This window comes from Ciona intestinalis, chromosome 9, assembly GCF_000224145.3.
Source record: "Ciona intestinalis chromosome 9, KH, whole genome shotgun sequence".
In the NCBI taxonomy this organism is placed as follows: domain Eukaryota; kingdom Metazoa; phylum Chordata; class Ascidiacea; order Phlebobranchia; family Cionidae; genus Ciona; species Ciona intestinalis.
In genome coordinates, this window is record NC_020174.2 from 4,049,251 (window position 1) to 4,075,002 (window position 25,752).

The following is a 25,752-nucleotide window of genomic DNA, read 5'->3' on the forward strand; positions in this document are numbered from 1 at the left end:
TTACAGATTCCATATTTGTATGTATATGATACTAGGGTAGACTTGTAAATACAATAGCAATGCCTGTTGGGCCCGCACCTGTTGTGACTGGCATATCACCTAAAGATGGGACACCCTTCACTAAAGTTACGATTCGTGGGGAAAATCTGGGAACAAGTCAAAGTGATGTGTTAGGTAATTTTACTCCTTAAACTTCAATGTACTAGTACTAGCAGTTCTTTTTAAAGGAAGCATTTTAAAATTGGAATGATTTTATTAACAATTTTAATGTTGTTAAAACCTTATTTTATGGAAGTGTATATGACAAAAAAGTTAAATTTTGTTGATTTGATTTTCAGGTGTTGCCATATGTGGCAAAAACTGCTCAATGACTGTGGATTGGGTATCTCCTTCAAAAATATTCTGCAGAACGGCAGCAGGAATTGGTAAAGGAGACATCATAGTTATCACAAAGTCAGGAGGAACTGGTTCGTCCACTGTTACATTTACAGGACTTCCAGTAAAGAAAGTTGGTAAGTTAGAATTGTTGTTTTCCTGCAGTATTGCTACCTATTATACTGTTATCTGTTTTCATGTCTTATAAAAATAAAAATTAAACCATTAAAATTACCCAAAATGTCCAAGGCCACAGAAAATGATGATTACTAAAGTAATTCTGAAATAACAATTATGGGATAAACTGGTATTTTCTTTTTAAATTGTCAGATGTATATGTATTATATATATATATATATATTAATATTTTTTTTATTGCTTACTTTTGATTTAAATTTCATTGGTTACTTCCGTTTTATATTTTAAATATTTTCTTTGCATTCAGGTCCACTTGAAACATCGGCCGTGTGGGTTGATGAGACAGAATGGGTGGACCAGCGCCTCGACCGAGCTCAGAAGTCCTCTAATATTTCATTAAGAACTGACCCACTCGGTCTCAACTCTGAAGAATTGGGGTTAGTACAAAATGAAAAATATGTTTTGCAAAAACAGGCAAGCTTTTTAAAATGCAGAAAAAGCTGGGATAGTTAGCAAAACTGATTGTTTTTTTTGTTTTACTGATGAATGCAATGCAAAAATTCCAGGGTAAGCCATGTCTGCTTTACAACCTCGGATTTTATGTGTTTGTAAACATAACCTGTCAAGGCTGTCATTATTTAACATATAAAATAAAAAATTATGTGAACTATTTATTTTTGTTTGTGTAAAATATTGGTCAATTGTATAATTTTAGTTACTCGAAACCTGGCATGAGGTGTATGAAACAAAACAACCGTGTTATAACGACTATCATTTTTGGGCACACCAAAATAAAGCAAATTATGTTCATTTAACATTGTAACTGCATACTTTTTTGTACCAAATACAAAGTATTAAGATTTCATTATTTATTCCATATAGTCACAAGACCCAAGCCTACATGCAACTTGCTGACTTGTTTGGAAAAGGAAGTCCCGACCCCACGGATCAAAACTTTGAACCTTCTTGGTTTTTATTAGAGAGGCATTGCAACACATCATTCAGTAAACTCAAGGTATTTGTTTACTTGTCATATTTGACATTTTATTTGTTCATGTATTTAATAATTTCATGTTTGCCATTATTATTTATCTAAAGGCTGTTTTTCTAGCCTAACTTTGTACGGTTCTAGGCCTATTTCATTTTGTTATGCACTAGGTAATGCACTATTATTTTTTCAGAAGAATTCTTTTTTAAAACCACTGCTGCCATTTGTTTAGTTTTGTAAATAATTGCCTAATTTCATATTTTGTTGTAGCATATAGTCAAATGCTATTTTGTCTTTTCTATTGATTTTATTTGCTCTTACAAAGTTAATGAGTGTCCTCCTTTACATTACATTATGGGACGCATATTATAACATGCAATTAATGAACGAGAAGTCGCAGTTAGCTGACACTGAATTTATTCTTACAGGAAGGTCATGCATACATGAAACGCAAAGCAAACAGAAACACCAACAACGCTCCACTCAATCATGTCAAAGATAGCTTGCCTGTGTTTTTTGAGGTGCATGAGACACTATCAGGTGAATTTCTATATAAGATGTATTTAACTCTAAAATTTATGTGTAATGTTGTATTTACTTAACTTTAATATCTGAATATAATTCAAATTTTCCAACACTCACAGTAATATGTTAATATCTGGCTACACCAGTTGTTCTTAACCTTTTTCTTGCCGCATCCCTTTTAAATCACCAACCAATTCTCGCACCCCCTTCTGGAAATGCTTGTATAGAGTAGACCTAACCTACCTTAATGATTTAGCATTAGCACCCAACACCCCTAAAAACAGTTCTCGCACCCCTGGTTAAGAAACCCTGGCCTACACTAACTTAAATACACGCATACACCTACCGTACGCAGGTATCCATCATAAAATGCAGCGTGATGAAGGAGGTCGAAAAAATGGGAACTTGACTGATAAATTAGAATCAACATTAAATGGTAAGTCTCATATAATGCTCGTTCTTCTAAATTGTGTGTAACATACTAGCTTCACTAAAAAAGGCACTAAATGTGCTACAATTTTTTAGGATTTTTTAGGATTTTAAAATTGTTATTTAAAAAATGGTTTTAAAATTGCTTTTAGAAAATGTTTTAAATTGTTGTTTTATACAGAGGCAAGCGAAAATGCAAACAAATTGTTTGACACCGTACTCAGCTGTAAAGACAGAGCGGATTCTATCAGGAACACACTTAATGTTTTGCAGAGGTTTAAGGTAAGTTTGATACTTTTAACTCCAGTTGAATGTGTTATTGATAAATATGTCGCAAAAAAATGAAATTATCAATAACATAACTTATAACACATAAGTAACTTCTGCGTGCCAAATTCACTAATAAAGCCTCTTACTGTGTGTTCAAGTTTTTATTTGTGATTTCAAATCCTCAGTTTCTCTTCAACCTGCCGTTGAATATAGAGAAGAATATACAGCGTGGTGATTATGGGGTTGTAATTAATGATTACGAGAAAGCAAAGTCACTTTTCTCAGAAACTGATGTTGATGTATTCAAAAAAGGTAAATTTTGATTTAAAAATATATAAAACAAAGTGTAAAATTATTAATATTTTTTGGGGGTTATTATGTCAGCATTTTATTAGTTTTCTTTTCTATATTTTTTAGTTTTTTTAGTCTTTTAAAATAAAATGATGCCTAAAAAATTATATTCTAAATGTCCAAACATTTCATTTTATTTTTCCTTTTTCAAATTTTTTTCCAGTTTTTGCTGAAGTTGAAAAGAGGATTGAGAAGTTCCGGGAGCAACTGAAGCAGGAAGTCCAGGAGCTTCCCTCTCCTCTTCATCGTCAGAAGAAGCTCATCCGATACCTGCTCGGATTAGGAGAGTCTGGGGATCCAGGTTGGGAATGCCTCGTACACCAACATGGCTGGATCCAGGAGTCCATGATAAAATGCAAGGACAGACATATCAAAACTGGTGAGGAGTCTGTAGAGTTTTTATAATTTAAAAATAAACTAATTCGAAATGCCGATGAGATGCAAATTAAATGAAATAATATCATTATTTTATGAATTAGTTTAAATTTATATACGTAACACCCCAAAAAACATAATGTAACACCCAAAGCTACACTTATTAAAAGTATTGTAATAAACTATGTAATTTTGTTTATTAAGTTTGGTTATTTTTTTTATCTTTATAAATTGGTATTTTGTTGCATGTATAGCAATCTCTATTTTTCGTTATTATTATTTATTAATATTATATTTATTACTTCTTTCAGCTTTCAAATGCACAGAAAATTTGGATGAAGCTGGTAAAGTTCAAGTTTGCCATCAGTATTTGGAGGTGAGTGGTTGAGTGGTTTTGTTTGCCCTAACTGTCGAAAGCAAATTTAAAGTCAGCACTACAGCTTAAATTTTTTAAAATAAAATTTTTTAAAATATATGTATTTTTTAACATCTTTTTTATGCTCATTGCAAATAGAAAAATGTGGAAGTTTGATGTAATATAACATGCAATAAAAAATCTTTATTATTACTTTGGTGTAATACTGTTTAGACAGGTTTTATTCTGAAAACTAGTTTACTAAAAAGTGTCTAGTAGCCATTTCAATTTTGTTGGGATTTGGCATTGTCAGGTTATTTGGTGCTTTGAACTAATGTACAACTGTTATTCTCACAGGAACTGACAAGCATTGCCACCAGTCAGATCCCTGAGCATTGGAATCTGTGGCAACATTATTCAACGGGTGTGATTTTAAGTGAAACAGGAGAAAAGAGTTCTGATGTGGAAAACTTAAAGGAAATGGCATCAAAACATTCAAAGCAAATGAAGGTAATAAGAAACATGATTATGGTTGTATTTGACATAGGTTATGACGAAAATTTTATTTAGAAGGTACAAACATATAGGAAAGTAAAAGACAACCACATATTAACACATTGTATAACAATGGTTATGGAACCCTTTCATATTTTGCAGTGTATTATAAATTTAAGAATGAATGACTTTCAAATAATTGTCTATAAAATTTTGCCATTTATTAAGAAACCTAGTAATTTTCAATAAATATACTTTATCTTGTGTACTTTTTCGATTTCCAGATTTTCTTCTAACTTTTATTCTTATTTTTCCAATTTACTTCACTACAATATCTCACTTGTTCTAAACCATCATCTTTCAACCAGGGACTCCTCCGGGACACAGTGATCCTCTTTGTGAACCTCCTACGAGCAGCATTCCTCCCTGCCACCCTCCATGTAGATGATGATGAGGATCTACACGAGCGGGAGTCATACGGAGTCTGGCCCTCAGAGGTTCCTCTTCCTGCAACTGTCCTTTATGATTGTGTCCGCGCCGCACGGTAAGAAATTTCTACCATTTTTTGATGATCATTTTTCTGGGCAAATTTAGTAATAACACTTTAATGGTTCTTGATCGTACTATAGAATTAAATTTTATAACTTTTTAACTCTCGTTTTTCTATTTCGTACCACAGACAGTGCTTAATAGAGCTATCCTCTCTCACCCTACCCCATGGAACACTCCAATCATTAAACGACGTCATTCATGACCTTAGAGTTTTAAGTCTCAGTACTTTCCTACAAGAAGCAACTGATGGTATGAATAAATGAATGTAACTTACTTTGTTCTATATAACTGTGATTGCCATTAAGTTCCTTGCCTAAGCACACATACGCCAACAACAGTAGCAGCTACGAGCCTTGAACCCATTGCCTCTGGGTTACAAGCAAGCCACTGCGCGGACTGTAACAAGCTATCATACAAATAGTAACAGCTATATAGATTTTTAAATTACAACCAATGCCATCCCTAGATATCCGTGGGCTACGAATGAAAGAAACTTGGGAAGTAAGCAACAAGGGAGTGACTGCTTTGGTAAATATCTCTTACAATTACTTTATTTTAATTTTTACAATATCACCTAATTTTTGGCATATCACTTTATTTATTTTTTTGACTTCGTCTCTTAATGTTTACCATATCAAAATATCACAGTAAAGTATTTGTAAATCCTAACCAAGAAATATACACAATGCTTAAAACTGTACAGCACCAAAACGACACACACAGTCCAGGAATTAACTTACACCTCATGTTTACTGTGATAAATTCTGCAAATCTGACTCTAATCTAATAACAGAATGACAATGCCACTTGGCCGAAATATCTTTTCGTTATACAATTGGTTGGACTTAAATTTTGTCTTAGGTTTTCTAGCCCCACATGTTTACTATGCCACTACTTTCAAATTAGGTTTTTTTTTTGCAGCCTTCTCAGTTCCACAACATAACTGTAGCACTGGTGTCAGTGGTTCGTGATGTACTTGAGTCTCTACCTGGTGAAGAACCCGTGTTTGCGCGGGTAGCAGTGCAGAGTAGAGTGACTCAAGATTTTACAAGGCTATTCACAGTGAGTTTAGGTGTATGAATGAATGAATAAAATTTATTTTGTCTCTTTGGTCACGATAACAAAATGGGTGTTGTTAACCCTAACTAAGTTATAGAACTATTACAACTAACTCTAAAACTTAATTTCAAATTTAATCTTAATAAAAACTTTTATGTTTGTTTCTTCACTGTGATATAGGTAGGATGAGGGAATATAGGACACCTTTTCATTCTGTTTCCTTGTCCCATTCGATATTAAACAAAAAACATTCCAAGAATTATTAAACCGTATGCTTACAACTCCCATAGACTGGTGTTAATTGTTCAAAACAGGATCAGGATATTTGGATGCTGTGTGCTGATGGTGTCCCATCTTCCCCTGCCCTACTATATAATATGCCATGACTTGCTTTAATTCAAACTCAAAATTCATTTAAATTGTTGATCACCAGACTTTCTCTTCATGTTTGGAACGTTGTGTTTTCATTGAAGAATCCGAGTCAGATTCGAGTAAAGTACCTCAAGAAAGTCTCCCACCACTGGTAGGTAATTATTAATCTACAAACCTATTATAATGTAAAAAAACTCAAAAATATGTAAAGTAAAACAGTTGTTACCAGGCGTAATGTAATTCTAATACAGATCTTCTGGCAATCTTGTTTTACAAGTTGTCATGTTTGCTGTTGTTTTCTGCAAATACCTTTAGCAGCAAAGCTTTTATTAAAGCCTTAAATATCTAAAGTATTAGATTTATATTCAATAAAGTATATGCCCTGGCTCAGTGGTTAGGCGCTTGCATCATAATCAGAGGATACTGGGTTTGATGCTTAATACTGATACATTTAACTATAATTTTTGGGAATTATTTTATTTAGGAGAAAGTTAGTTTCACCTATAACACCTCGTATGTTCCTTTTACAGGAGCAACGTCTTGTGATTGGAATAAGCAACTTGTCGTACACAAAACAAAACCTTCTTCATCCGTTAATTGATCATTTCAGACAGCTACATTTCCCAAACATTGAAGTGACTGAGAAGGTAACCAGTTTAGTTTAAATAGTTGAGTTCTACTTTGTATAGCAGATTAATGTCTACATTGACTGAATGTAATGAATGAATAAATGTAACTTATTTGATCCTCGCGTGGCCGGAAAACAACAGTCATTATAACATAGGTGTTCATACACCTCGTGCCAGCTTACGAGTTACCATGTATATGTTACTTTGTGGGTGATTATTTTTTTTCATTTTTTTATGTATAGTATAGCTGATAATTTGGACAACCCATTAGTGCCCACTGGGTTGGAGCAATTGCCGTTAAGTGTCTAGCCCAAGGACACATAGGGCCACAATGGTAGCAGCGTCGAGCCTGAACCTTAAACACATTACCTCTAGGTCACTGTCAGGCAAGATAACCACTTTACCACGGCCCCGAGTTTCTCTAAATATCTTATGTAACTTTATATGACAATTTTTCACACAGACTTGTGACAGTGAGTTCTCAAAACTGGATGAGAAGTTTTTCGAAGCGTATGTGGAGCACCGTGTCGAACCACTAACCGGCGCTCTTGAGCCAGGAATGTATGCGGGGAGTTTTGACTGGAACGAATGTTTGAGACCTGAGGGTAAATTTTTATCATTTTCTTTCTCTTTTTTTATCATTTTTTTTCTTCTAAATTCAATTACTGTAATGTTAGAAAGCACAACTTTACATTTTATATTTTCACAGGTGTTCGTCCATACATAAAGACAGCTTTAATGAGCATTATAACAATACATGCGGAGGTAAGAATATATGTAACTTCATTTTCTTTTTTGTTTTCTTGTTAAATGTGGGTTTAGTAGCGATGCTTTTGTTTGACACTTTACTCTAGTATGTATTTTATCTGTAGCGTGATTAAGATTAGTTTACCCTTTAATGACTGTTTTTTGCTGGTAGTTCTCTTTACTCTTTTAATTTATACGATTGTTACCATATTCGAAAAAATAAATAAAAATTCTGTTTATGGTATCTGTTAAAAACCATTGTTCTTCAGTCAAGCTATGTTTTTCAGGTTTACTCCATCAATCCTGATCTTGTTCCTCGATTCCTCATCCAAGTGATCCAAATGACTTCCGAGGAGGTCCTCCGGCTGATCCAGTGTATCCGGAAGATAGGAACAAACGGATCAATGCAGGCGAGACTTGACATCGAAGCTCTTCAGCAAGCTACTGCTGCATTTGAGTCAACTCAATCCTCGTAAGTAGTCTGGTTGATCTCCTCATGTGTAATGATATATTGTGCTTGCAATGTAGTCAGCGCTTACTAATTTTGTAAGACATTAGATTCCACAATTTTTGGTGCTTATAATAAAGTCCTTGGGCAAGACATTTAACGGCAATTGCTCCAACCCAGTGGTCACTAATGAGTTGTCCAAATTATCAGCCATACATAAAAAAATGAAAAAAATCCTCAAAAAACTTCAACACAGTAACATACATGATAAATCGTAAGGTGGCACGAGGTGTATGAAACAGAACACCCATGTTATAACAACTGTCATTTTCCAGCAACGCGAGGATAAGACAAGATACATTTATTCATTCAATTAAAGCGTCATATTTAATTAAATCAAAGTTAACAGCAAAATTAAGTCACAAAGTGTCTAAAACAGAACACTTATAATTTAACAACTGTCCTTGCGCTGCCACACGCATAGATAAATACATTACATTCATTCATTTATACTGTATATTTAGAAAAAGTCATTCATTCATTTATACTGTATATAATTAATTGACAGAACAAACTTCGTTGAAGCCTTGGACTCAATACCTGATATGTCCTCTGCCGCGGACCGTCGTTTTTTGGACGAGAACATCAACAAATTCAAGAGTTTGCTCATATTTCAACTACGCTGCTTTTCATAATTGTGCAATAATTGTATTCTTGTATATGTTAATACGTAAAACACAATATTTATTCTAATGTATATTATAGTCGCTAATAGCTTTATCCGAGAACTCTACCGTATTTTTCGTGGATTATACTCCAATACCTACAGGACAATTCACTGAAGAGTTAATGCAGGCAATCAAGGAAATGAAGAAAAATTGTCAAGTTTTTTTAAACTTTTTTTTAGTAATTCATGCCTTCAGCAAGCAGCAACAATGTTCATAAACTTATTTTAGAAAGTGTAGGTATAGGCTATAGTCAGATTTATAGGACATTTTATGTGGTAAAGTTAGCACTAAGGATTGTAAGTTTTTTAATTTAATAGGGTGGGGGAGATGATGCACCTTTTCATTCCATTTTCTTAACACATTATGTAGTGAACAAAGAACTTACAAAGATTAATAAAAGCGTATCCTTGTTAAAGGTGTCCCAATTTTCCCCACCCTACTATTTAACTTTAACAATAACGAGACTCCGTTTCGTTTTACATTTTATTATTTGTTCGGTTTCGAAGACACTGCCAGAGGCGAATAAAGGTCTCCCGGTGAAGAGAGAATGACTCGCAGGCTAATAGTTATCGATTCTTTGTTCTGTCGGCCGCTGGACTTTATATGGCATGCCATGTCACACATAACACTGATAAAGAAAGTTAACACTTGAGCCACAGGCAAATATATACCTTCTGATATCTGAGGGCGTGGTTGTTGCCCCCGCGGGCCCTCCGAAGGGCCGGGTTAGGGGTCACAGCGCGTACATTTAAGCACAAGTAGAACGGTCACGGTGACAGCCTCATTGTCAGTGCAATATACAAAATTAAAACTCGTTCTTGGCATAAATACTGTCCTATAATATATACATCGCGAAGGAAATGCGGGACTTTGATCAAAGACCGCTGTGAGCGTTGTCGCGCGTTTGGCCCAGGAAACTGAATTGTTCTGCAACGCCCGTCTTCAAATTCGCAGTTCTGGTTGAGGAAAAACAAGGAAATAGTATCTGTTGTGATTTGCCCAGGGTCGTCCACCGTTTGTCCTTGGCCGCTCGCAGCGGTTGCAACAAAAATAGGTGGCATGAAACACGAGATAGGCATTTACTTCGCATGCAACGTAGTGTGTTGCCGCATTACGAGACCGCGCGGCGACCAGGCTGGTCAGTAACGGCGCCTGAAGTCGTGGGGTGCGTCACTGGCATCGTGACGTCATCGTCACGTGGTCGGTTCATTTCTTTTCTCTCATTTTTGGTCACAATTTTCTGAGCGGTCAACTCGTTCCTATGTAGGTCACGGTTTGCCAAAAAGTTTGCGTTTTGTACAATACCGTCATTATTGTTCTCCGCGTCGGAGTCTGTGTGCCGCGGCAGGGGCGTATTCACAGTGCTACCGCTGCCCCGCCGCGGAGTTTTTGCTCCCGCGTTAACTTCAGAGGAACGACGGCGTCCTGCCGTCTTCGCTAAGTCATTATGTGGCGTCGATATTGAAGACGAAATTGAAGGCGAAGTGTCCAGCGGCGAGGTGATCGACGAAGTTGTCGAAGTGCCCGTATAAGCCGCACTGTTTGCGTTCACAAGCGTGGTGGGACGCTGTCCTGCTATCACCGCCGAGCAGGTCGTGGTCGTTTTCACGGCGAGCGGCGATTTCTGTTCGTTGTAAGTCATCACTTGCTGGTAGCTTGGAGGGTCCTGTACATCACTGTAGGAGTCGGGCTTCTCGTTGCTGCCAGAGCATTTCGTCTCAATCAGCTCGTTCTCTTCCCTGTACTCCGTCGCTTGCTGCACACTCCCATTTCCCGGGGGAGGGTCTTCGTCTTCCTCGCGGATCTTACCAGACAGCATCATAGCGGAGACCATGCGGACAGTGCGGAGAATGCGAAGACGTCTCCACCACCTCTGGATCATGACCGCTGATATTTCTTCCTGTTTCCTCTTCAGTGTTGTGGTGATTGGTTCGTAGGAGACCTTGGAGGGATTCGAAGCCATAAACTTCTCCTCCATCGAAGAGCGTAGTCCTTCAAGCTCCTCCGACTCTCCGAGGACCCGTTTTGTTAGAGCAAAGAGAACGTCGAGGCAGTGTAGGCGGTCCCCGATCACCATAGGCAGATCCATGTTGTTAAGACTGTGCGTGTTCGGCTTCGGGACTCGGAGCGGAGGTTCTAGGCTGTCCACGAAGTCGGAAAGGTTCCCATATGTGATGAATTGTGTTGCTTTCGGATCAAAGCGTTCCCAAACTTCGTAGAACATTTCAAAATCTGAAAAAAAAAACGTATTTACGTCAGCAAAATGATGAATAGATGAACTATTTTCCCAAGAAAATTCAAAATAGACCAAAATAAGACATACCGTCTTCTCCGAGCGGATCCGCACTTTCTTCGGTCGCCACACCAAAGTTTTCCAAGATGATGGCAATGTACATATTGACGACAATCAGGAACGTGAATATAAGATAAGTGACAAAAAATGCAATTGCTGTGGTTGGACTTCCACAATCACCAGTGTTATTCGGATTTCCATTTTGTAGATCTGGGTTGCAGTATGGATACTCATAATCCAACATTGGGCTAAGGAGGCCGGCCCACCCTGCAAAATGATAAACAGTCGTCGTTAAATAGATGGTAAGCGCATTTGTAAGCTAATACACTGACTGATTCTTATTTTTATTTCATTGTGTATAGTAAGGTGGGGGAGATGGGACACCTTTTCGTTCCATTTTCTCTTTTTTTGTTGGAAGAAAATAAAAAACATTCCTAGAATTACAAAACTACATCTTCACGACTTCCATAAACCGTTGTTAGTTTTTTTAAACACGATCAGTATATTTGGGTATTGTGTGCTAAAGGTGACCCATCTAAATGTATAATTACCGGCTGAAGTTGTGATCATAAACAGGCAGAGGAAAGAATTTCCAAACGTCTCAAAATTGAACATATCGTCAACTCCTGCACCTCTGTGTACGTATGCAAACTGGGACATACCGAAGATTGAATAAATGAACCTGCAAAGGTACAAAAATTAGATATATTTTTAGGTTTTATAACGAAACTAAGTGCACGTTTTCTGTTACTGTTTTCGTAATTTGCGCTAGCTTACAATCTGTATACAGATATTTTGTCTTAGTGCATTTTGATTTTAAGTAGCTGATTAACAACAAAGTATTTTTACCATATAGGTTACAGTCGTTAGACTACAGTAGGTAACACATTATTTTCGATTCCCGAGACGTACTAATACCATTGCTTCTTATTATATTATAGTAGGATGGGGGAAGATGGGACACCTTATCATTCTATTTACTGGTCACATTTGGTGGTAAACAAAGAAAATTCAAATAAATATAAATCCGCACCCTGATAACTGTCATTGGCCGTTGTTAAATGTTTAAAACACGATCAGGGTATTTGGATATTCTGCGCTAAATGTGTCCCATCTCCCCCCACCCTCCATTATATGTTATCACAGAATGTTTAAGTTTGTTAAACTTACATAACAAGAATAAGCAGAAGACCAATGTTTACTAAAGCGGGGAGGGACATCATGAGGGCAAAGAGCAAGGTTCGAATCCCCTTGGCGCCTTTTATCAATCGCAGAATTCGACCGATCCTAGCGAGACGTATGATTCGGAACAGAGTTGGCTGTAAAAAAGTGGTAAGTTACAATAACACGTTTCTGGGACAACAGACGTACTGCCAACACAATAAAAATATGTATTTGATATCCACACATTTTTATTCCCAAACGGTTCTAGGGTCGAAAATATGCACTACATTTTAATGACCAAATTTTGCCCATATCTTATTCCCCTAGACGTGTGCAGCTGTAGGACTTTACTTTATAAAATACAATATAAAATGAATGAAGCCTAAACTAAAGCGTATTACAGTTAAGCACCATAGTCCAAAGACGAGACTACGATTGAAAAGTGTTGTTACCTGCACAAAATACTTGTTGATAAGTTCGCTCATGGTACTACCGATAATTGACAGAATGACAACGATGAAGTCAAACACGTTCCACGGGTTTTTGAAGTAATGGTGCCGCAGTGCGAACATCTAAAGACAATGACGGTAATTGTAACAAATTTATATATTAGGTTGGGGTAAGATAGTATATGATTTTATTCTCTTTTTACGTCCAATTTGTTAGTAAACAAAATCATTTATCCGTAACGACTATAAAATAGCGTGTTAAGTGTTAAAAACACGACCAGGAAATATGGGTTATTATAAGCTAAGGTATCCCATGTTACCCCACAGTAGTATACACCTAATAAAACCTATTTTTCCGGAATATTTTACAAAAAAGTATTTAACAGAAAAGTATTTCACAAAATCTGTTGCAAATATTAACCAAATCTGTTGAAAAATTTTAGCCGAGTTTAGCCGCTTACCTTAATTAAGGCTTCTCCAGTAAAAATCGCAACGAAAACGTAATTAACGTATTCCAGTATTGACTCGAATGTTGGCGACATGTCATGTGTTTCAATCATCATAGTAACCATGTTGGCAACAATCAACAGCATGATAGTTATCTCAAACATCTGATGTGTCACAATATCGAACACCCAAGCCTGCAGTTTGTTCTGAAACGAAAACAACAGATTTTTAATGTTTTTTAAAACATTATAATAAGTAAGAAATACTAGCTACAGTAAAACATTACTGTATGAATGAATGAATTACTATATATATTTAGGTCGGGAAAGATGGGAAATTTTTTTACATTTTCTGGTCCCATTTAGTAAACAAAGAACATTCAAACAATTATAAAACCGTATTCTCACGACTTCTGTCGACTTTAATTGTTTACACGACTAGGATATTTGGACATTATGTGCTAAAGTTGTAACACGAATGTTATGTTTCCGCACACCTCTCCCGCGAGTTACCATATGTGACTTAGTGAGTGATTATCTTAAAAACTTTTTTTCATTTTTTTAAAGGTGTTACCTTCGGTCGTGGTACAGGCTTTTGCGGTTTTTTGGATCCCAACTTTTTCATGGCGTTGTAATATTTCCTTTGTTCCTCCGTCATAAAAATGTCCTGCCCCCCAAGCTTCTTCTTTTGTTGATTGAAATTATCAATAATGACACCAATAAAGAGATTCAGAGTGAAAAAGCTGCCGAAAACTATAAAGAAAAATTTGCGATGAAACAATGTTGGAAACTGTTTAATAAAAAACTCAGACTCGAACTAATGTAAAAGTAGGGGGTAAGTTATGATACAGTAGGATGGGGGAAGATGGGACACAGTAGTAAACAAGGAACATTCAAAGAAATATGAAACTATGTCCCCATGAGTCTCATAGACCGTTGTTAGTTGTTTAAAACACGATCAGGATATCTGGATATTATGTGCTAAAGGTGTCCCATCTTCCCCCACCCTACTATATATTTTCTTCTCATTTCTGGTTTTGGTAAAAAAAGAATATTTGCAAAGTTATAGTACGGTGGGGGAAGATGGGACACCTTTTTATTCTATTTTCTTGTCTTATTTTGTAGTAAACAAAGAACATTCACAGTATTGTAAAACTGTATTCTCACGACTTCCCTAGACCGTTGTTAGTTGTTTAAAACACGATCAAGATTTTTTGACATTAGGCAATAAAAGTGTCCCACCTTCCCCCACCCCACTATATATAATAGTAAGTCCGCGGCTCTAAACTAGCGTTGTTAATTGTTTAAAACACCAGTAGGAAACATGGGATTTAGGTGCTAACAGTATTCAATCTTATACGATAGTACTCTAAAAGTAAATCCTGTTGCCAACACAGCGTTTAAATCAAAATATCAGCCAACATTCGTACAAAATAATAATCACCTATAAACCCAACAAAATACAGATAGAACCAAACGTTGTTTTCAAACTCAGGTTGAAGGCCGATGTCCGTAATATCCACAGCATCGTACATGATAATCGTCCACCCTTTGAATGTGGCAACCTACAAATACGACGCAACCAATAAGTATATACAGCAGGTTATGCAATATTAGTCACAGTATAACATTAATTTATGAATGAATGAATTAATATTTATAGTAGGTTGAAGGGAGATGGGACACATTTCCATTCTCTTTTCTTGTCCCATTTAGTAGTAAACAAAGAATATTTACAGGATTGTATAAATGTATCCTCACGACTTGAAAAGAGCGTTGTTTATTGTTCAAAATACGACCGGGAATATGGGATTTAAGTGCTAACGGTATCCCATTTTACCCCATAATACTATACATTAATTATAAGCAGAATGATGGTCAATTAAAGTAATGTTGTAAGTAGCCGATGTGTTTGCACTTCATGTTCATTATCGTATAACTATCCAATTTTTCAAATTATTTTACAGTGATAACAAATATGTAGCTTGAACTCGTATAGCAGTTTTTTCTTTCCCCCAGTAATTTGAATTTTGTGCCATTTAATGAATTGCCAGAGCCAGGGATAGAATTTTGATCATAGTATCAGAAATCTTTAGAAGGGGAGAAAACGTACCTGTAACAAAGCCAAGTATCCAGCAAATGCGTTATCGAAATTGACTTTACCATTTTTCCAACGGATATCAGGAGAGACGTATTCAGTCAGGTGTTCGCATACAGTTCTGTTGATAAATGATTTGTTTTAGCTTACCACCAAATGGTGTAAGTTCGTAAATGTGATTGAAACTTGTTTTAAAGGACAACTATTGTTATAACACGAATGTTCTGTCTCATACACCTCGTGCTCGCTTACAAGTTATACTACTAACTTTGCAAGTGATTGCTTTTTTTCTGTATAGCGGACAGTTTAGACATAGCTCGTTACTGACCACTGTGTTGGAGCAAGTGCCGTTAAGTGGCTTGCTTAACGACACATGCATAATAGTGGCAGCGATGAGCCTTGAACCCGTAACCTCTGCCATACATATTCATCCCTGGTTTACACTTACTTGTTGATGATAGGATAAGTTACGTTGTTGTAAGTGAAGTTTGCGCTCGGCAACTTCACGTTATCAGTTGTATTGAGACACTTGTAGAACTTGCCAGCAAACAAATTCACCCCCATGATCGAAAATATCATCCAGAAAATAAGACAAACCAGTAACACGTTTACAATTGACGGAATTGCGCCGATTAAAGCGTTCACTACAACCTACAAATAAATTTGGTGGTGTGTGAATGTAAGCCATTGCATATAGTAGGGTGAAATAAAACGTTCAATGTCTTCATTCTTTTTTTTTCGCCCCGACACAAAGAATATTTACATAATTATATAACCGTAGACCCGCGACTCTAAAACAGCATTATTAACTGTTTAAATACGATCAGAAAACATGGGATTTAGGTGCTAACATACTCCAATTATACCCTACAGTACTATATAATAATTCAGACCAATCCAGGGAAAAAATGTTAGAAGTTTATAGCATTATTTAACAAAATCCCTTCGTACCTTCATTCCTTCGAATCTGGACATGGCGCGAAGTGGCCTCAATGCTCTAAGGGTTCGAAGCGAACGAATACTTGATATTTTATCCATACCAAGAGCTTCCGCAACCAGGCCGATTATAGAAACCTGTATTAAGTTATTGATTACATCCGCGTTTACTTTAAAATGTGAAAGTCGATTGGTTTGATTTGATGTTTAATATAAGCCTTTGTTATATATGCACTTCGTTAAAGTTTTCGTGTAAATTTGTTATGTTAAATATACATATACGTACATTTTAGTTTTGTACAGCTATATGCTCAATAGGTATACAGTAAGATGGGGTAAAATGGCATATTTTTTTTCTTTTCTCGTCTCATTTGGTAGTAAATAAAGTATATTCACAGTAATAAATAACCGTGTCCGTACAACTCTAAAACAGCATTATTGACTGTTTGAAACACGATCAGGAAACGTGGGATTAAGGTGCTAACAGTATCCCATTTTACCCCAGATTATTTAATAATTTTTTACAGACTTACCCCCACAATGAAGAAGTCCAACCAGCACCATGCGTTTGTGAAATACTTCTTGAACCCATAGCCCACCCACTTAAGCAACATCTCGAATATAAATACGTAAGTGAATATTCGATCCGCGTACTTTAAAACTTGACGGAGAGCTTTTCGGTCACGGAAGTGAACGTCCTCGAATGCCTGGACAGATAAATACAGTTTCAGAACATAACGAACCATATTTTTTATGATATATAACAATGTTTTGGGGTTCGTGGCTTGACGCTGCTACCATTATGGACGTTATGTGTATTTTGGCAGAACACTTCACGACAATTGCTCCAACCCAGTAGTCCTTTATCGGTTGTCTAAGCTTTTAGCTACACATTACTCAAAAATGCAGCAATTACTCGCAAAAAAATATATATGGTAACCCATTCTATGATCTTACATACGGGTAAGACCAAGAATGGTGAGAATATAATATACAGCTGCTTTATAATACATTTCAAGTTCTTGATTGAATGTAACTTTTATTTCCTCGCGTTGTGGACCAACAACAGTCGTTATAACAGGCGTTTTGCTTTCACACCTCGTGCCTGCTTACGAGTTACCACGACGTAACCTTGTGAATATATCCTCACCACATATGTAACTTTGTGGATTTCCTCGCTTATTAGAAGTTAACAAGTTTATTGACGTCTTACCAGAGCTCCACTGCTTAGTAGAATCATCATAATAATGAACATCTCAAACCAGGTGTGCTCAACTATACGGAAGCAGATCTTCCGTGCATTCCACCACATTTTGTGAAATCCCTGGTCGGTGGGAGGATCACAGCAGAGGAAACGAGTGCGGCACTGGTCTGGCCAGCACGCAGAAGGCTCGTCAGCGTTTAGACCCTCTGAAACGGTAAAAAAAGTTGTGTGTTTTGTTTAGGTAGAAATATATGTAGTATGGTGGTGTAAGATGGTGTATTTTTTTTGGTTAGTAAACAAAAAATATTTACATAATTTTATTTATAACTGTTACTTTAAAACTCATGTATGCATTTAAAAAAAAAATGTATGCATTATTTTGGTCAAAGCAAGAAAAATTTGCGGGTTTTTATTTCATAAATGTTACAAGAGTGCCCGCGTTCATGAGAATTTTAGTTCTGTTTTCAATCCGCCACTAATTATTCCTCACTGTCACTCTATGTATAGAGCTACCGGTGGCAACATTGGCACGAATCATATAGATATTTGTGGAGACCTCTTAACGGGCCTATATGAAGCCAAGTAATTTGATTAGGTACGTTTGAATAAATGCGTTATGAATTTAATACGTGCAGTCTAAAGGTGGTAATAACTAGAAATTGAAATAACGTTTCATAATCAGTACGCATTGAAATGTTTCAAAAGCTGTTTTTTTTCTCCGCTTGGCGGGGCAGTCGTTATAACACAGTTTTGTTTTACACACCTTTTGCCCGCTTTTAGTTACCGCGTTTATGTACCTTTATGAGTAAATATTTTCAGATTTTTTTTAAGTATTGCTGATAATTTAGACAGCCTATATAAGGTACCACTGGGTTGGAGCAATTTGCCGTGACTTGCCCGAGGACACACACGTCCACAATTTTATAGTTCACCTGGTGGTTCGACTTCTTCCACAATATTTTGTTGCATTTTCTCATATTCACTGTTGCTCATGCTTGAAGATGAACCGGAACTGACGTCGCTTTCGGTCGAACTCTGCGACAGAATATGTTAAACATGATGATACCTGTTCTACTGTATGTGTGGATAATGGCTTTGGGGTAAGGACCTGAAATTAGGCCACACTTGGCCCATTTTACCCCCAAATGTTGATGCAGACGCCAGTTTAAATTAAAATCCAAATTAAAAAGTGCTATAGTAAGTTGGGGGAAGATGGAACACTTTTTAACTCTATTTACTCGTCCTATTTAGTAGTAAACATAGAACATTCAAAGAATTATAAAATTGTATCCTTACGACTTTCCTGGACCGTTGTTAATTGTTTAAAACACGATCAGTATATTTGGGTGTTTTGTGTTAAAAGTGTCCCGTCTTCCTCCATCCTACTATATAATTAATACCCCTCTTTTAATGGAATGTATTAATACATTTGGTAACTTACATTTGTACAAATACTGGAGTTGTCTGAATCATTGTCTGAAGTATCTTGGTTTTCCAAATCCGATTCCAAGGCTGCGATTGGTACTTTTACGTTGTCCTATTTAAAACAATGAGATTCAAGTCAAAATTTGAAAACATCTTGAAAAATTGAGAAAAAAAAATCTTACCGCATTTAAGAGGTTAAAATCGTTCTCCTGGTTCATTTGGTCATGCCTGTTGTCGAGTTTCGGAGACCCAGGTATTTCTGAACTGAACCCGGCTTTGATGTCTCCAGATCCCGCAGACTCCTTTTCTGGAGGGTCGATGTACACTGTGACCATGTCGTTCTGAATAACACTGCCGGATATTCCCGGAGATTTCATTTTCCCGTCGTTACTGAGAACTGCACTTGGCTCGCGAAGTTTCCGCCTGTTGAAAATGAAAACATTTTTTAGCTTTAAACCTAAACTGTACCTCTAAGATAAAAGCAACCAAAAACAGCATGTAAGTACCAAGTGCTACGAAATTTGTAAAAGACAAAATTCAAGTCCAACAAATTATAGTGTGTTGGGTATATAATTCGCCTTGATTGGCACCATCAGTCTCTCATTCAAATTATACCATAAATTAACAGGTAACCTACAAAGCATGAGAAAATAGGTATCTTTTGCTTTTACTGGTCTAAACATTTCTTAGCTTGCCTGCACGATTTAGCAAATGACAACCTCCATGTAGCTATTGTGGCGCGAGAAAATACAATCCACTTTTGTATTCGAATCTTCGACAGTTGGATCGCGTTGGGAGCTTCTTCCTCGTCTGTGGAGAAGCTGTCGGCACTAAACGAGCTCAGTAACAGAGCAAGAAACAAGTTCAAAACCTGTTGTATAAAAAGATGGTCAAGAAAAAAAATTCACGCACTAAGTTACAAATAAGTGGTAACTCGTAAGCGGGCACGAGGTGTATGAAACAGAACAGAGAAAACATAGAATAAGTTACATTCATTTAAGAAGTTACAAGTCAACAATACCACGTTTAATTTTATGATTGTGTTTACAAAAATGAACTAATAGTATAGGATGGAGGACGACGGGACACTTCTAGCACATAACATCCAAATATCCTGATCGTGTTTTAAACAGTTAAAAATGGTCTATTGAAGTAATAAAGATAGAGTTTCATAATTCGAATGTTCTTTGTTTACTACCAAACGGGACGTGACAATAGAATAAAAAGATGCCACATCTTTCCCACTCTAGTATATGTTATACACCCAAACGTACCACTAAGTTGCCGACTACTTGTACCAGCATGAACATTGGGATACAAAGAGCTGAGATCTCCTCCCCATAATGCATACAGTCCCACATCGTCTCAATCCATTCCCCGCAAAGTATCCGAAAAACTATAAGAAAGGAATGCCCGAAGTCTTTCATGTGCCAGCGAAGTTCTCCCTGCGAATAAATTAATGTAATTTATTTATCATTCTGTTACTTCTGCTACAAGTTATAATGTGAATAATCTTTTAACGTCTGGTTTGAAAAAACGTAGTGTATTTCCGACGTTTCGTCCGCCTTTCGGCAATACTTCATTAGAAAAAAAAAATGTTTTCTTCACATAAACTACGTTTGAACTACTAGATGAGCCGTGGAAAAGCAACTTATTTATCTTCTCACGGCATGGCAGAGCTGCTTATACAAGTTGCCACATTATGTAACTTTGTAAGTGATTATTTATTGGGGGTGATTCATACTATGGCTGACAATTTATGCAACCCATATAAGCGACCACTATAGGTTAAAGCAATTGTTAAGTGTGTCTTGCCCAAGGATACACACGCCAGCAATCAGCGTGGAGCTTCGAACACATAACCTCAGGATTTGTGGCAGGCGCGCCAACCACTATATAAAGTTTTAACCAATTTGTAAATCTATTAAAAATCTCGCACCTGAACCGCATTGTATTTCTCCCGAAACAACTGCATACCAACCACTGCGAAAATAAACAGCAGGATAAACAGTATAAGGACAAGGTTTCCCAACGATCCCATTGAATTGCCAATGATTTTGATCAGCATGTTCAGTGTGGGCCAAGACTTCGCAAGCTTGAAGACTCGCATCTGGAAAATGAAAAACTTTCTATGAAAAATATTTTTTTCCAATATTTTATTTTTAGCGAGTACTTTGTTCTGCAAATAGCGGTTTGCTAAATCTTCCTTTTTCGGGCGTGAAACAGTAATATTTTGAGATCTATAGTACTGTGGGGTAGGGTGGGATACTGCAAGCAACTAAAACCCATATTTCCTAATCGTGTTTTGAGCTAATAATAACGCTCTTTCAGAGTGGCCAGGCTAAAGTTTTATATTTCGGTAACTACTTTTAGTTACTGTCCAATTGGGCGTAAAATGATAATGAAAACATGTCCCATTTTACTCCACTCTGCTATAAATATATATAGCGACGCATTGGTTTTTTCATTTGGGAGATGTTTAAGTTTTCTGTTTTCTTACCAAACGAAACGATCGAAGCACCGACAAGCCGTTCAGTCCTTGAAGAGGAAACTCAAGCAGAGAAGCTGCAACGATAATCGAATCAAAACAGTTCCACGTCTCTTGAAAGTAGTAGAAAGGCTGAAGTCCCACCATCTTAATGACCAGCTCGGCAGTGAAGATCGAGGTGAAGAACTGAAGAAAGGAAGAAATTATAGTTGTGTGGGGTAAGATGGGACACCTTAGCATCTAAATTCCAAAGTTTCTGACGCGGGCTACGGATATTCTTTGTTTACTACCAAATGGGATGAGAAAGTAGAATGAAAACCATCCTACCCACCCTCCTATATATAATAACATGTTTTCAGGAGAAAGTTTGCATGATTCAACGCTTTTGTTGTCTTTACGTTGTTTTTCTACCCCCGCAAATAAACAAACCAGTATTGTAACAGGCAAAATGCCAAAATAAAAACTAAAAAGATCAAAAGTAAACGTGCTTACAATATTGGCCAATTTGAGAACGTTATCCAAACTCTCTCCCATCGGGTATTGCTCAAGTGCAAGGAACGTGGTGTTCGCCACAATGCATATTGTGATAAACAAATCGAAGAAGGGATCGTCACATATGAATCGCATCTGCAAGATTGAAACGGACAATTACAATGATGCATTGGAAAAATTTTAGATGCTTCGATTTACATTGCAAAAAGCTGTATAGAAACGTAGCCAAATTCCAGACCTTTATTCTGCAATATTTTGTGGGATCTGTTTGTACTTACGATTTTCTGGAATTTTGACCAACACCCACAACAGTTCCAAATACAGAACATGTCCGTGAAACGATACCAACAGTCACCGCATTTTCGCTGGTCTTCCATGCCTGTGAATGTATCAACGCTATTAGCTGCTTAGCCGGGCGAGGTTCTTACATGGTGACATAATGCAGCGTGCGAATTTAACAAGATTAAGTAGACAAGAAGGAAGAGCGAGAAACGACATTTTAACGCACTCACACAACCCAACAGTCGTGTATATTTTACCTGCGCTCATGATAGAAGCTTGGCTCATAGCTCGACGTTTCACTATGGCAAGTTCGGGCTCAGTAAGCAGATCGATGGAAGCAAGTCGGGAGCGCTGAAGGGATGGTTTCAAGGTATCCATGTGAATCAACTCCCCCTCGCAAGATGTGGACTGTATGAAAAAATGTGTTATTTCAAATCGAAAATGGTTGGAGGGTGTTTTGGAGTTAATGCGCCATTTCGCTAAAGTTAACGTTATTTATTACTATTAGATCTTCTTTTACATCGCTGTCGTGACGTGGCCGTTCGACGATCACGTCCGGTAGTGAAGTATTGTTGTTCATTGGGTTTCGATGCAGTAAAGATACAACTCCGTTCCTATCGACCATTGTTCCGTTGTTCGTGCTGCTGGAACGACCTGGACCGAAAGTGGATGAATTATAAATGAAGGATTTGTAAGCTACAGAGCGGGCCCGCAGTCTCTTCAAGCGTCATAACCGGTCCGAGTTTTAACATTAGGTTTCTTACTATTTCTATGTCCGTTCGTGTTGGCATGACGACAGTTTGGCGTAGTTAGTTTAGCGCTGACGTCATCGACGCTAAGACGGTCTGAGCTTTCGTCATCAGCGAAATCGGAGTCGTAGCATTCTGAGGTTAAAAACAGATTTTTTATTCAATGAAACGATTTGCTGTCACTATGGTGACGTCGTGGTTCGACAGCTGGAAGTTCGCGGGACTGAGCTCTAATTTGGCGAATTGTACAGACATCTATTAAACGGAATTACAAGACTACGCCACATAGAAAAGTCCTTTCCCTGGAAGTAGAAAAATTCAGACGACTACAAGGAAAAAATGTCGTTTCGCTTTTTTATCGACTGTTATAAAATATATATATATATTTTTTTTATTAATTCAAAAGTATCTTGAGCACATTTTTTAGAAACCAAAGCTGTACAGGTCTACAGTATAATGTGTAAAGCAGAAATTAAAAAAATAATGAAAAAAGTTCTCACTAGTTTCCAGAAGACTTCCATCGCTTCCTCTCTTGGAAGAGTCTTTCCTCCGAGCATGAATCTCATCTTCGTTGTCCTCCACAAACTCTTTCTTCATTACGGATGGGGAGAGACGGAGGTTGCGAATGGAAGCCCTGGGAGTCGAACCCGAACTCCTACAGATGAAATGAAGTTAAAGCAACAAAAATGCTAGCTCATACACCGGACCTTACACAGTGTTGTTAGTTATTCGAAACACGATCAGGAAATATGGGATTTCAGGTGCTAAATGTATCCAATCTAACCTCACAGTACTATATTTTATAGTTGGCCAAACATAACGATTCAAACATATATCCATTCGCATATAGTAGATTAAGCATATAGTGAACTTATAGTTATTGTGATCGAAACAGAATTAAATATTAAAAGAGGACTTTTTTTGTGAAAACCTTAGAATTGAATGTGGATGGTGGGGAGGAACGAGAGTGTCCTGATCCACGTTTCCTCCGTCTTTTGCTCTTTGTTGGTGGAGCTCAGTGATCGCTCTGTTGATAACATCTGGACTTGGGAGCGTAGCTGTAACTTTGGGTGGTCCATCACCGTTCATTCCAACCTAAAGTCATAGTATCGTGTTTCTGCTTTTTGCGGCCTTCTGATTCTATGAATATTCATGCAAAGTGTGACGGTACCGGTTTGCATTAACACCACGCCGACGTGTAAATGACCGCCTGGTCCCACTTCCGTTTTGTGAGGCTGACGATTTCTCGCGAAAAGAGACAGTTTGATCTTCGCCTCAATAATTTATAAGCCAGGCACATTATACTTTTCCCGGTGAGCGAATAATCAGGTTGCCTTATCATGTATCCGCCGGTAATGCCTGCTTCTATCAACAGTACTGCTGGATTATGCACGATGTCTGTACGGCTATTAAGCGTTCTGCCCTATATTACAGCGGTAATAAAATTAGCTCATGCGGTGAAAAACTCCATCGCTTTTTGTATGTTATAGGCCTACATATTAAGTAGGTTATTATCGGCGAAGATCTGTTTAACGATAAGCAGAAGGCAGTTTTGGACTTGGCGCAGTTCCTGTTGTTGGTAGCCGCTCGCGGTGTAAGCTGTGTGTATATTTAGTGCAATATATACAGCTGTATTTGAAGTAATTGCATAAGGGCGCAAGAATCACTCGAGGCGCTTTCGTTCCCATGAATATTTTATGCACGGCAAAGTGGTTTGCTTTGACGCTGTGGTAATTGGCCACTGCCTCGACACTTCATAAACCGACGAGTTTTGCAAAGAGCCGAAAATTGTCACTCGATGTTGCGCTTAAAAAGTCGACGCACGCGATTCGAAATGCTGATTTTACGCCGCGTTAACTCACACAACATACCTTTTACACGCGTAATTAAATCTATACGGTATCGACAGTAACGTTAATAAAGTAGAAGTAAAATATATATAACCGTTAACATATCAACGAAGTTTACATGCGAAATTCATTTTCCCGAAACAACGATGTTTCGGAGCAAAACCAAACAACCTGTAGAATATATTATAGAAAACAACAGTTTCGTACCCTCACCTCCACGGCGAGCCTCGATGCGGCTTGTCGAGCAGCTTCTTCTTTCTCTTTCTTTTCTTTGGTCGAGTTGCCTAGCAACCATCGGTTCTGCTTCCTCCGGATCGAAGAGTGTCGAGAGGAATCTTTCAGGGAGCGAGGAGAGGACGGAGAGGAACAAGTCGGAGTTCCTGGCGTCACGTGACTCGCCTAAAAGCAAACAGGTCGATACAAGCTTTGCTATAAAAGTCATTCGCGGCGGTTCGTTTCGTGTGCGTTATTGGGGTTGTTTGAAAACAAAAGTTTTTTACTCCACTTGAAACTCATTTTTTCTATAAACTTTGTTTATGCAGTTTATAAAGGACTGTATATCGATAGTGTAAAGTAGTGAAAGAATATTGTGTATAACGTTTGTGTGATTGAGAACTGCGTCAGGTATATATTTTTCTTGGTATACTGAAGTGGGCAAAAGAGCGGTCACATAGTTTTACTGTACACACCCTTCGACTTTGAAGTCTGCTCTCCGCCTTGTTAACCACCATCAAGATGTTCTCAAGCTCTTCTTTCTTCTTTTGCATCTGAGCTTTCTTCCGTTCCTCCTCCGCCGCCACGATCTTGGGAGAAAAAGTTTTATTTTTAAATTTTTTTAAAATTTTTTTTTAGGAATTTGAAAATTGGATTTTATAAAGCGGTATAAGTATAAGCATAGTAGTAAAATTAGACTAGTTGACGGTTTTGTGAATGAATGAATGTAAGTTATTTATACTCGCATGATCGAGCAACGGCAGTTTTAAACACAATACGAGTGTCCGGACATATTCGATTTGTTGTATATCGGGAGCCACTCTCTG

The 25,752-nt window shown here is 37.3% G+C and overlaps 2 protein-coding genes across 4 annotated transcripts in view; one reads left to right on the forward strand and one right to left on the reverse strand.

Annotated features, from left to right (window-relative positions):
- The first annotated feature begins 4 nt into the window (after window positions 1-4).
- LOC100184592 (exocyst complex component 2) lies at window positions 5-8,935 on the forward strand. The gene is made up of 21 exons (XM_002127012.2): window positions 5-174; window positions 339-512; window positions 821-950; window positions 1,396-1,528; window positions 1,930-2,041; window positions 2,382-2,462; window positions 2,637-2,737; window positions 2,911-3,037; window positions 3,240-3,455; window positions 3,763-3,827; window positions 4,164-4,316; window positions 4,670-4,845; window positions 4,981-5,102; window positions 5,320-5,381; window positions 5,775-5,915; window positions 6,346-6,435; window positions 6,815-6,931; window positions 7,377-7,518; window positions 7,623-7,678; window positions 7,948-8,132; window positions 8,677-8,935. Exons 1-21 carry the CDS (start codon window positions 60-62, stop codon window positions 8,801-8,803), a joined length of 2,625 nt encoding a protein of 874 aa, XP_002127048.1. The 5' UTR covers window positions 5-59; the 3' UTR covers window positions 8,804-8,935.
- Window positions 8,936-9,305: 370 nt separating this feature from the next.
- The window catches only part of LOC100180733 (sodium channel protein type 9 subunit alpha), a 28,479-nt gene continuing 12,032 nt past the window's right edge, over window positions 9,306-25,752 (reverse strand). Inside the window, exons 14-42 of one of the 3 annotated variants that reach the window (XM_026836126.1) lie at window positions 25,402-25,515; window positions 24,926-25,111; window positions 23,794-23,957; window positions 23,363-23,517; window positions 22,878-22,997; window positions 22,616-22,767; window positions 22,371-22,521; window positions 22,110-22,210; window positions 21,832-21,966; window positions 21,352-21,525; window positions 20,791-20,961; window positions 20,126-20,296; window positions 19,547-19,722; window positions 19,034-19,274; window positions 18,868-18,963; window positions 18,359-18,461; window positions 17,436-17,632; window positions 16,756-16,929; window positions 16,238-16,360; window positions 15,735-15,937; window positions 15,302-15,407; window positions 14,633-14,753; window positions 13,763-13,941; window positions 13,204-13,395; window positions 12,746-12,865; window positions 12,300-12,448; window positions 11,681-11,811; window positions 11,160-11,396; window positions 9,306-11,068 (exon numbers count right to left, since the gene is read on the reverse strand). In XM_026836126.1, the coding sequence (XP_026691927.1) occupies window positions 9,948-11,068; window positions 11,160-11,396; window positions 11,681-11,811; window positions 12,300-12,448; window positions 12,746-12,865; window positions 13,204-13,395; window positions 13,763-13,941; window positions 14,633-14,753; window positions 15,302-15,407; window positions 15,735-15,937; window positions 16,238-16,360; window positions 16,756-16,929; window positions 17,436-17,632; window positions 18,359-18,461; window positions 18,868-18,963; window positions 19,034-19,274; window positions 19,547-19,722; window positions 20,126-20,296; window positions 20,791-20,961; window positions 21,352-21,525; window positions 21,832-21,966; window positions 22,110-22,210; window positions 22,371-22,521; window positions 22,616-22,767; window positions 22,878-22,997; window positions 23,363-23,517; window positions 23,794-23,957; window positions 24,926-25,111; window positions 25,402-25,515 (5,463 nt within the window). In that variant the 3' untranslated portion in view covers window positions 9,306-9,947. Of the gene's footprint in view, window positions 11,069-11,159; window positions 11,397-11,680; window positions 11,812-12,299; window positions 12,449-12,745; window positions 12,866-13,203; window positions 13,396-13,762; window positions 13,942-14,632; window positions 14,754-15,301; window positions 15,408-15,734; window positions 15,938-16,237; window positions 16,361-16,755; window positions 16,930-17,435; window positions 17,633-18,358; window positions 18,462-18,867; window positions 18,964-19,033; window positions 19,275-19,546; window positions 19,723-20,125; window positions 20,297-20,790; window positions 20,962-21,351; window positions 21,526-21,831; window positions 21,967-22,109; window positions 22,211-22,370; window positions 22,522-22,615; window positions 22,768-22,877; window positions 22,998-23,362; window positions 23,518-23,793; window positions 23,958-24,919; window positions 25,112-25,401; window positions 25,516-25,752 lie in introns of all 3 variants that reach the window. The other 2 variants (XM_026836127.1, XM_026836125.1) reach the window with 2 other exon arrangements.

Coding starts and splice junctions, on each gene's coding strand:
- LOC100184592 (XM_002127012.2), top strand. CDS start 60: ATGCCTGTTGGGCCCGCACCTGTTGTGACTGGCATATCACCTAAAGAT. Junction 2,042..2,381: donor GGTGCATGAGACACTATCAG/GTGAATTTCTAT, acceptor TACCGTACGCAG/GTATCCATCATAAAATGCAG. Junction 3,038..3,239: donor TGTTGATGTATTCAAAAAAG/GTAAATTTTGAT, acceptor ATTTTTTTCCAG/TTTTTGCTGAAGTTGAAAAG.